The 12,375-nt window shown below is 35.4% G+C and overlaps 1 protein-coding gene across 2 annotated transcripts in view; it reads left to right on the top strand.

The window, feature by feature from the left end:
- Window positions 1-12,375, top strand: part of Mindy2 (MINDY lysine 48 deubiquitinase 2) — an 81,319-nt gene that overhangs the window by 23,449 nt on the left and 45,495 nt on the right. For both annotated transcript variants that reach the window (XM_040274103.2, XM_005316621.5), the window contains exon 3: window positions 5,678-5,742. In XM_040274103.2, coding sequence (XP_040130037.1) covers window positions 5,678-5,742 — 65 coding nt within the window. The remainder of the gene's footprint in view (window positions 1-5,677; window positions 5,743-12,375) is intronic.

Below are 12,375 nucleotides of genomic sequence, written 5' to 3'. Positions count from 1 at the left end.
CTATGGAACCAATCTAGGTGCCCTTCAACAGATGAATGGATAAAGAAAATGTGATATATATACACATGGAGTATTATTCAGCCTTAAAGAAGAATGAAATTATGACATTTGCCAATAAATGGATAGAACTGGAGATTATCTTGCTAAGTGAAATAAGCCAGTCTAAAAAAAAAAAAATCAAAGGTCAAATGTTTTCTCTCAATGTGGAAGCTAATCCAAAATAAAACAGGGGGAAGGGAGAATTTCAGGGACTTGAGTTGTGGCTCAGTGTTAGAGTGCTCGCCTAGCGCCTGTGGGGTACTGGGTTCCATCCTCAGCACTACATAAAAATGAAATAAAGATACTGTGTCCACCTACAACTAAAAAGTAAGTATTTTTTTTAAAGGGAGAATTTCATCAAAATAAAGGAAAGATCAGTAAAGTAGATGAAGGAGATTAAGGGGGAGGAAGAAGGGACAGGAAAAGGGAAGAACAGTGGAATGAATCTGATGAAATTCTGTACGTACATACATGAATATACCACAGTGGATCCCAACATCAAGCATACCCACAAGACACTAATTTAAAAAAAAAAAAACTAAATAAATTGCAGAAAGTTCTACAGAGCAGAGGGAGCAAGGGGAAGGTGGAGGAGGGGAGGGGGGAAGTGCTGGGGAAAACAGTTGTTGGGATAGTGGCATTCTCTGACTTTAAAAAATTTATCTTTTGCTGAGCACTGTGGCACACAGCAGTAATTGCAGGGGCTCAGGAGGCTGGGTCAGGAGGATTGCAAGTTCAAAGCCAGCCTCAGCAACTTATTGAGGCCCTAAGCAACTAAGCAAGACCCTGTCTCAAAATAAATAAATAAATAAATAAATTTAAAAAGGGTTGGAGATGAGGTTCAGAGGTTAAGTGCCCCTATACTCAATCCCTATAGTACCCCCAAATTTATCTTTTTAATTTTATCATTTGAATATAAATATGCTATAAAAGTGGTCAGTGTTAAAGCATTTTAATTTGCCTAGAATTGACGAGATCACTTCTTTTCCAAATGTTCATTTGGCATAAAATAATTGCTGCCAAACTCATTCTCCCTTTTTTTTTTTTTTTTTTTTTTTTTGCCTAATGTAACTGTCATGGTTTTGTTCCTTGGCTTCTGTTTTTCTGGAATATCCCATTAGTAGCAATAACTCCTTTCTTTGAAATTCCCTTTTCTATATATTAATACTTCACCATCTGATTTATTGCAAACTATCATTTTCTGCCCTCAAAGTTAGCCTCTATATCATCATACTCTTCCTAAAGCATCAATTTTATTCTTCACTCTATTTAAAGACAGAAAGAGCTAGGGATATGACTCAGTGCTAAAGACAAGAACTTGCTAGCATGTGTGAGGCCCTGACTTTGATCCCCAGCAATGCAAACAAAACAAACCAAAGCTAAAACATAAAGAGTCCCTATGATTTTTTTTTAAAGGAGCCACATTTATCAGCACATTATTTATGATTTCCTATAATCTCATTGATTTATTCATGCAACTGGATTTCCCACTACTTTGCAACATAAATCTTGTGGATTAGTTTTGTAAGCTACTCATATAAGATGATCTTTCTTTCTTTTTTAAAAATATTTTTTAGTTGTAGTTGGACAAATACCTTTATTTTATTTTATTTTTTTTATGTGGTGCTGAGAATCAAACCCAGTGCCTCACACGTGCTAGGTGAGTGCTCTACCGCTGAGCCACAACCCCAGCTCCTCCCAACCCCCTCCCCTGAAATGATCTTTCTTATTTGTGCTTCCCCCCCCCCCCCCCCCCCCCCCCCCGCCATTGCTGGGGATTGAACAAGGGCCTTGCTCAGGCTATTCAAGTACTCTGCCACTGAGCTAATCTCGAGCCCTCTTATTTAGCTTTCTCTATCGTTCCTTTTCCCTCAAAACATGCTTTTTTCTTCTACTGCCTTTCCAAGTTCTCTCCATTTTGCTAAATTCAGTTTAGACTTCTCCCTTCACAGGATTTCTGAAGTTGACAGACTTGATCAATCTCTTTTCAAAATCACTTGGTATTTAAGCATTTTTTACATTTTATATTATACTTTGTCATTATCTTATTCTGTATATCTTATAAGGTTTTTGCCTAACAAAATTTTTTTTTAAACAGCAACATTTACATCCTAACATTTATTCTAACCCCTCACTAAACTTAGTAAACTTTCAAGAAATACTTTGTGATCAAAATAGTATTGTTGACCAATTATAGATAACAAAGGTTAGATCAGTTAGAGAAAATAGCACTCATTTGTTTTTGGGTGGGGGTACTGGAATTGAACTCAGAGGTGCTTAACCACTGAGCCACATCCCCACCCCTTTTTATATTTTATTTAGAGACAGAGTCTTGCTAAGTTGCTTCGGGTTTCACTAAATTGCTGAGGCTGGCTTTGATTTGCAGTCCTCCTGCTTCAGCCTCCTGAGCTGCTGGGATTACAGATGTGCAGGCAAAAAATAGCTCTCTTAAGAGATTTTTTATATAGCTACAATTGATACTTTCTGAAGATACTTCTTTAGAAACTCAAACTCAGTCTTTTTTTTTTTTTTTTAATGGTACTGGGAATTGAACTCAGGGGCACTCAACCACTGAGCCACATCCCCAGCCCAGTTTTGTATTTTATTTAGAGACAGGGTCTCACTGAGTTACTTAGTGCCTAAATTGCGGAGGCTGGCTTTGAACTTGTGATTCTCTTGCCTCTGCCTCCCAGCAGCTGGGATTATAGGCATGGGTTACCACGCCCAGTCTCAAACTCAGTCTTTTAAAAATATGATTTTAGGAGCTGGATATGTAACTCAGTGATAATGCATGTGTAGCATGCACGAGACTCTGTGTTTGATCCCTAGCACATGCATGTGTATATACATATACACAATAGTCTCTTAAAAATATATCTGGTTCTCTTATTATGTATTAGTTATATAATGCTATATAACATCATTCCAACATTTTAGTGACTTCAATCAGTAAACATGTATTTATCTCACAGAACCTTTAGATCAGGAATTTGGATTAGGTTTAGCTAGGTTGCCCTAATTCAGGGTATAGCAGGGAGTTCCAGTCAAGGTGTTGACCAGGGCTGCAGGTTCAAATGAAGGTCCAGCTTAGGAGAATCGTCTTCTAATCATTTACACAGTTGTTGGCAAGATATAGTTCCCCATGGGTTGTTGGACTGAGGTCCTTAGTTCTTTCCTGGCTATTGATTTAAAATGTCCCCAGGTCCTTGCCATAGGAGCAGCTCATGGCAGCTGTTCCTTCTCAGGTGAAAGAACAGAACTACAAAAACCACAATATTTTATATTCTAATTTTTAATGGGACAACTCATTTCTTCTGCCATTTTTTAAAAATATATTTTTTAATTGTAGATGGACACAATACCTTCATTTTATTTTTTATTTGGTGCTGAGGATCAAATCCAGTGCCCCACACATGCTAGGCAAGCATTCTACCATTGAGCTACAGCCCCAGCCCTCTTCTGTCATTTTATTTATTAGAATTGAGTTAGTAAATTCATTCTATGCTCAGGGAAAGAGGATTATACAAAGAAGTTGGGAAATATAACTCATCAGTAGAGTACTTGTATTGAATGTGCAAGGCCTTGAGTTCTATGATCCCCAGCCTAGTGGGAAGAAAAAATAGTGGTAGAATATCAGGAGGATGGAGATCATTGAGGCCCATCTTAGAGGTTGTTTTCCTTAACTAGGCTCTTCTTTTATTTACTAGAAACTTTGGCCTCTGGAAAAAAAAGAGTTACTTATCTGAGTCTTTCCCAGTAATCATTCTCTTTGCACCTAAACTTTAGTCTATGGTAACATGTCCAGGGTTATTTCATGCTATTTTATATAATGCTCTGAATCCTGGCCCTACTATTGTGATATTCAGGAGAACATGCAGTCTCTTATCAAAATAAACATTGAATCCAAATGAAATATAGGATTCAAGTATAACATTTTTGTTCAGTTATTTGAATAAATAATATATAGCATATGCTCAAAATAAAGCATATTTTCAATTAAATCTTTTTCTTTTAAAGTTTTTTTAACCTTTATTTTATTTATGTGGTGCTGAGGATCGAACCCAATGCCTTACACATGCTAGACAAGAGCTCTACCACTGTGTTACAACCACAGCCTCTTCAATTAAATCTTCTGTCAAAACCTCAACATGGGGTGGTTGTGGTTCAGTGGTAGAGTGCATGCCTGGCATGTGCGAAGCACTAGGTTTGATCCTCAGCACCTTATAAAAATAAGTAAATAAAGTAAAAGTATTATTCATCTACAACTACAAAAAAAAATTTAAATAAAAAAAATTAAAAACTAAACAAAACAAAACTCAACATGAAGTTGAGGATGTAGCTCAGTGGTAGAATATTTGCCTGACATTCATGAAAGCCCTGCATGGGGCTTTATTTCCAGCATTGCCAAAAAGCAATACACATAATGTGCTGTGTAAAGACTCAAAACATTTTTTGTAAATTGACTTACTTATACATGTCCATCAACCCAATTAATTTAATGCTTTTGGAGTCCTTCTACATATGCAGAATGAAATATTGTTGGTTAGACTTTACTATCTTAAAGTTCTAATTGAAAGCACACAAATAATATATTAATGTTCATAGGAATTCTTTTGTGATCAGAGTTGGAAAGTTTAACACAATATTTGATGAAGTCTTTAAAAGTTTATTTTGAATTAGAAAAATAAAGGTTATATTAAAGCAATTTTATTAGCTTGTTAGCAGTTTGGGAGGTTGGGTTAGAACTAGTTCCATATCTCAATGTTTCTTTCAAAATAAATAAGGTAAATGAAAAATTTAAACATTAAAAAGAGACAAGTGCTGGGCAAGTGCTCATGCTTATAATACCAGCAACTCAGGAAGCTGAGGCAGGAGGATCAAGTTCAAGGCCCAGCCTCATCAACTTAGTGAGACCATACCTCACATTTTTAAAAAGGGCTGGAGATATGACTTAGTAGTAGGATGCTCCTGAGTTCAATTCCCCAGACAATCAAAAAATTTAAAAATAATATTTTTTTGTTGTGCACCTGTAATCTCAGCAACCTGGGAGGCTGAAGCAGGAGGATCACAAATACAAGGCCTTAGCAGTTTAATGAGGCTGTAAGCAATTTAGTGAGAGCCTTTCAAAATAAACAATAAAACTGGTTGGAGATAATGCTCTGTGATAAATTTCCCACGGGGTCAGTCTCCAATTCATGAGGATGTGTAGTGGGGTAAGGAGTGAGACCAAATTAAAATACATATTTTTAAATATCCATTTTTTAATGCAAAAAAATTTTGGTTTTTCTGAGTTTTGGATATTTAACATACTTATAACACTCACTGTTAATGAAGTAATTAGAGGAATATTTGATTGATAGCAATAGAAGTTGTTACAATGTTTGGGAGTAGTAATATATAAAGAAACTCAAATGTATTATAATGGGAGATAAGAAAAATTTAATGGTATTTTTAAGTACATTGAAAAAAAAAATCTGAGGATAGCAAACAGTTATTGCTTTTTTCTGGATAGAATTGAGGGGTCAACATTTATATCCTCTATTGATCCAGTGTTTAAAAATTTATAATTGAAAGCTTAATTTTATAAACAAAAAAATTAACATTTTAAAAAGGCAATTTCACAATTTTGTTTTTACAGGAGATTACATGCTTGATTCGAAGCCAAAAGAAATTTCAGAAATTCAACGTTTAAATTATGAACAGGTAATAAATGTGACTTTTATTATATTAAGACATTTAATTTTTATGTTATGAATATATTCATTGTTTTCTCTAGCAGTGACTTGCAGTCTTTTCTCTTTTTTTTTTAGAGAGAGTGAGAGAGGAGGGAGGGAGAGAGTGAGAGAGAGAGAGAGGGAATTTTTAATATTTATTTTTTAGTTCTCGGCGGACACAACATCTTTGTTGGTATGTGGTGCTGAGGATCCAACCCAGGCCGCACGCATGCCAGGCGAGCGCGCTACCGCTTGAGCCACATGCCCAGCCCCAGTCTTTTCTATAAAGGACTAAATAGTAAAAATTTTAGGTTTTTATAGTAAATATTTAATAGTAAAATTTTGCAGGCCAAATATGGTCAGTGTCTGTCGCATATTCTTTGTTTTCTTTTTTCCTTACCCTTTAAATATGTAAGAACCCTTAGTCCACAGTCAGATTTGGCCCATAGGCCATACTTAAGATTCCTGGTTTCTGTGAATACATATGCTATAGAGGATGACATGTCAATACTAGATGAGTGGGGAATAATAACCTGGTAATTTTTTGAAAAACTGACTTTCACATGTATGTGTCATTCCCTTTGCTTATATTTATTTTTCAATTATGTTTTTCTTTTTCTGTTCTTTCTTTTTTTCTTTTCTTTTTTCAGTGCTGAGAATCAAACCCAGGGCCTCCCAGTATTCTAGGCAGGCACTGTACCACTTAACTATACCCAACACCTGAAGTTTTGTTTAGGAGAAAATTAAGCAAGTAATGTTTCTGGTATGTCATTAGGACACATTTTGCTGCTTTGTAGTTTCAATATGTAGAGATCCTTTAGGAAGAGTTACTAGGTTCAAAATCATTAGAGCTGGAAGAAAGCAAGCAGATTTTGTTTTCTTCAGTATTCCTCTTTACTTATAAAGAGAATGAGGAAAAAATTGCTTCATTTAGTGGGAGGAAGTCTCAACCAGGGAAGAAATAAACATTACTAGAACCTTCTTAATCACTTTTTTAAAAAATATTTTTTGTTTTAGTTGTAGATAGACACAATACCTTTATTTTATTTGTTTATTTTTATGTGGGGCTGAGGATCAAACCCAGGGCCTCACATGTGCAGGGCAAGTGCTCCACCACTGAGCTACAACCCCAACCCTGCTTACTCACTTTTTGTTTGTTTGTTTGTTTATAGACCTTTATTTTATTTATTTATATGCGGTGCTGAGAATTGAACCCAGTGCCTCACACATGCCAGGGAAGTGTGCTACCACTGAGCCACCCTCCCGCCCCCCTGTTTACTCACTTTAAAAGTATATTTTTAAATATACTTTATACTTTCATTAGTTAAAAAGAAAGCAAAATCTATTTCAGTATTGCAAAATTTTTTGGATTTTAATGTTCAGATAATTTTGTCCTAATAGAATTGAAAAGTCAACATCTTGAATTTCATTGTTATCCAAGATAGGAAATCTATATCTAAAGCCAAAAAAATTTGTATGCCAAGTAATTTGAATTTTGTTAGGATAGAGCTGTGGAATTAGCTCATTGAAACCCTAAGTTTAGTCCTCAGCACTGACCCCACCAAAAAACTTTTTGGAATAATTTGTAGTTTAAAGCAATGATTTCCAAACATTTTTAGGAATAGAAACCATTTGTCAAGTGAAATCTTTTTTTTTTTTTTTGTACAGGGGTTGATCCCAGGGTGCTTTACCACTGAACTATATCCCCAGCCCTTTTTATATTTTTTAAATTTTTTAAGCTTTCTTTCTTTTATTAAATATTTATTTTTTAGGTGTAGTTGGACACAATGCCTTTTTTTTATTTACTTATTTTTATGTGGTGCTGAGGCTCGAACCCAGAGCCTCTCACATGATAGGCAAGCGCTCTATCACTGAGCCACAGATCACTGAGCCACAGCTCCAGCCCCCAAAGCTTTCTTTTTTTAAAGAAATAACTTTATTTCATTTATTTATCTTTTCATGTGGTGCTGAGGAATTGAACCCAGTGCCTCCCATGTCGTAGGCAAGCGCTCTACCACTGAGCTACCACCCCATCCCCTTTTTATTTATTAATTTTCAGACAGGATCTTGCTAAGTTACTTAGGGCCTAACTAAGTTTCTGAAGCTGGCCTTGAATTTGTGATCTTTCTACCTCAATCTCCCAAGTTGCTGTGTGTGCAGTCCACCCAGCTCAAATGAAATATTATTTATATAAGCCCCTAATATATAAAACCAGTAAATGATACTTTATAAGATTATAAGGGGGCTGGGGATGTGGCTCAAGCGGTAGCGCGCTCGCCTGGCATGCGTGCGGCCCGGGTTCGATCCTCAGCACCACATACCAACAAAGATGTTGTGTTCGCCGAAAACTAAAAAAATAAATATTAAAAAATCTCTCTCTCTTTAAAAAAAAAAAAAGATTATAAGGTTTAATTTATATAATTGATTTATCAAATTTATATAATTTCTTATTGAAATCAGGCTTTTCAATTAATGACAGATTTAAAATTAGAAATTATGAATGATTGCAGTTTTCTGTCAACCTCTGAATTCATTTTACTTCTGTTTCACATTCTTGAGAAATGATTGACAGATGTTTTCAAATGATATTAGCATTTTGTTTAAGTTCATCTTGCAGTCAGTCTCAGGATACACTTTCATTTCAATGATTTAGACTCTTAAAGAGTGTTTGAAAGTTTTGTCTCATAGTTGAGAGAAATAATATTTAACAACTGCTTGCATTTCCTAAAACTATCAGGCCAAAAGTACTCTTTACTTAAAATAAGCACTAAAAGTATTTATGAGGTTATTATTACACTACCATTAGTTTTCAGAATAGTATGTACCAAGCTGATATGCTGAGTCTAAACTAGTGTTTAATGTTCTACAGGCATGAGGTAATAGTGTTCTTTTTTGTAATTTTATATGAGCAGACATGGTCAAACCTTAATTTTAGAAAAGCCAATGCAGAGCTGCCATCTTCCTAAGTTTTAACTTTTTACTAGAAGATGTAAATAAACAACATGTTTTTTTCAGTTTAATTTAATGTTAAACACCATCATAGTACAAGAAAACATGATATGCATGTCAACAAATTTTTAAATAACTGCAAAGACATTTTTTAATTTTTATTTTTTATTAGTTGCTTGAGACAATACAATGATTGTGACATATCATACATTTGATTCAAATGGGGTGTGAATTCTCATTTTTCCACATGTACAGATTGCAGGATCACGTTGGTTATACAGCCACATATATACATACAGCAATACTATCCCCCCTCCCCTGCCCTTCCCTCCCATCACTTCTCTTTACCCAATCTACTGTGACACATTTCTCTCTCTCTCTCTCTCTCTCTCTCTCTCTTTTTCCTTCCCCATCACACCATCATATATGTATATTGTATAACGATGAGGGTCTCCTTCCATCTTCTGTGCAATTCCCCTTCTCCCTCCCATTCCCTCCCACTTCTCTTCCCTGTTTAGTGGTAATCTTCTCATGCTCTTCCTCTCTACTCTGTTTTGAGTCACCTCCCATATATCAGAGAAGACATTCGGCATTTGTTTTTTAGGGATTGGCTAACTTCACTTAGCATAATCTGCTCTAATGCCATCCATTTCCCTGCAAATGCCATGATTTTTTTTATTTTTTTAGTGCTGAGTAATATTCCATTGTGTATAAATGCCACATTTTTTTATCCATTCATCTATTGAAGGGCATCTAGGTTGGTTCCACAGTCTAGCTATTGTGAATTGTGCTGCTATGAACATTGATGTAGCTGTGTCCCTGTAGTATGCTCTTTTTAAGTCTTTTGGGTATAGTCCAAGAAAAATTTGGTGGTAGAATTAGAATCCTTAGCTTGCTCAATATTGTTCACATTTTTTTTTTCAGATTCATAATTGTTGTGGCTTTAGAAAAGGTTTTACAACACTTAAGGGAAAAAATGTGAGCTGAATGTTTTTAAGAGTTAACTTTCGGGAAGACTGAGAAAATATATTGTTTTAGGGTACTGTGAAGACAAAGTGTTATCCACTGTAAAAACTGTGTTATCCTATTTATAAATGTGTCATTTATACATTTAAAACATTTTACTAATTTGTTTGCAGTCTGTTCAGTTTCTTAAAATGGGATTTAATAAGTTATTTGGTAAAACCAGAACATTAATTTTATGACCTAAATTTGCCTTCTTTAAATTCCAGAGATGCTCCCTAATTTGTTGTTGTTGTTGTTTGGCACCAGGAATTGAACCCAAGGGTGCTTAACCACTGAGATACATCCCCAAACCTTTTTTATTTTTTGAGGCAAGGTCTTATTAAGTTGCTTAGGTCCCATTAATAAGTTGCTGAGGCTGGCTTTGAACTCATGACTCTTCTGCTTCAGCCTCCCAAATTGCTAGGATTAGAGGTGTGTGCCACCACACCCAGCCCTAGTTTTAATATAAGAAGGGTTTATTTCATATTTATCCTTTCTACTATAAGCCCCTCCAGTAGTCCTATTTTATGTCTACTTAAATACTACTACTTTTATGTCTTCTAGCATACTGTCTGATAAGCTGTACAGATTCTGTAAAAGTTTATTAAATTTTATATATTTTTTAAAATTTTTTTATCAAATATGTCCTCCATACAGATATTCATATTTACTTTATTAAAATGTTTAGAAAAAATGTTTTAAAATTGTCTTCATTACTGACTTACATGATCACATTTACTGAGAACTGTGGACAGAATGACCCCTTAATTTGGGCAGTAAGTCTCTGATCCACTTTCTGCCTGGCTCTCAGACTTCATCTCTACAACTTTTCATCTCATTTATTTTAGTCTAGCATTGTTGGATTCCTATGCTGTAATAAATTCATTTCTGCATCAGAATTTGTGCGCTACTGTCCACTTTGTCTAGAATGGTCTTTTCCCAGGGCTTCCCAAGACTTTCACTTTAGTCTCTATTTAACTATCATTTTTGAAGAAGCCTTCCTGTTTTCCTTTAGATTCAAGGCATTCACTGCAAAATTGAGTGTGGAAAGAGTAGGGAATTTCCATGTACCTCCTGTACTTCCATATACCTCATGTACAGCATCCCCCACTATTAGCATCCCATCAGAGTTCTACATTTGTTATATCATTAATGCACCATTGTCACCCAAAGTTCATGGCATAGTTGTATTCACTTTTGGAACTATACGTTCTTTGTATTTTAAGAAATGTATGATGACATGTGTTCCCCATTATGATATCATACAGAATATTTTCACTATCCTAAAAATCTTCTGTGCTTTGCCTATTTATCTCTCTCTCCCTAATCCCTCACAACCACTGATTTTTACTATCTGTAGACTTGCCATTTCCAGAGTGTCATTTGAAATCATACCATTTGTAGTATTTGCAGATTTGACTTTTTTCACTTAGTAAAATAATTTGTTTCTTCCATGACTTTTCATGACTTAATAGCTTATTAAAAAAACAAAAATTTCAAAAATTTATATTATGAAATTTATCCTTTTGATCATTTTTAATTATACAGTTTAATAGTGTCAGTTATACTTATTTTATTTTATGTTTTGGTACTGGGGATTGAACTCAAAGGCACTCAACCACTAAGCCACATCCCTAGCCCTAATTTGTATTTTATTTAGAGACAGGGTCTCACTGAGTTGCTTAGGGCTTGCTTCCCTGTTGCTGAGGCTGGCTTTGAACTCATAATCCTCCTGTTTCAGCCTCGTTAGCCACTCAGATTACAGGCATGTGCCACTGCGCCCAGCAAGCTATTTTATTTTTCAGACAGGGTCTCACTAAATTGCCTAGATTAGCTTGAATTTGCAATCTTTCTGCCTCAGTCTTCAAAGTACCTGGAATTACAGGTGGTACAACCACACCTGGCTGACTTTAGAAATTGTTTGGTTTGTAGTTGTTTTTCCAGTAACAGAGCTAGAACCCAGGGATGTTCTACCTCTGAGTACAACCCCAACCCTTATTTTTAATTTTGCTAAGTTGCTGAGGCTATCCTTGAATGTTTGATCTTTCTGCCTTAGTCTCCTGAGACACTGGGATTACATAGAAATTCTTTTTTTTTTTTTTTTTAAAGAGAGAGTGAGAGAGGGGAGAGAGAGAGAGAGAGAGAGAGAGAGAAATTTTAATATTTTATTTTTTAGTTCTCGGCGGACACAACATCTTTGTTGGTATGTGGTGCTGGGGATCGAACCCGGGCCGCATGCATGCCAGACGAGCGCGCTACCGCCTGAGCCACATCCCCAGCCCATAGAAATTCTTTTTGCTTTAAACTTTCACATCTAAAATAGGTCCTTCACCCCTTCCACTCTGTACAACCTCAATTTTTCTTACTAACACTTGACATTGTACTGTAAATTTACATGTTTAGAATGTTAGTTACATAAGAACAAAATTTTGTTTTCTTCACCATTGTATCTTTGGAACTCATGAACGTCTGGAACATAATAGGTACTTAGTAATAAAAATCTATTGAAGAGGGCCTGGGGTTGTGGCTCAGTGGTAGAGCGTTCACCTCGCACCTAAGAGACCCTAGATTCGATCCTCAGCACCACATAAAAATAAACAAACAAAATAAAGATATTGTGACCATGTATAACTAAAAAAAAATTTTTTTTAAATCTATTGAAGAGCTG

Source organism: Ictidomys tridecemlineatus, chromosome 5, assembly GCF_052094955.1.
Source record: "Ictidomys tridecemlineatus isolate mIctTri1 chromosome 5, mIctTri1.hap1, whole genome shotgun sequence".
Classification (NCBI taxonomy): domain Eukaryota; kingdom Metazoa; phylum Chordata; class Mammalia; order Rodentia; family Sciuridae; genus Ictidomys; species Ictidomys tridecemlineatus.
The sequence above is the reverse complement of the archived record's forward strand: the minus strand, read 5'-3'. Positions and strand labels throughout refer to the sequence as shown.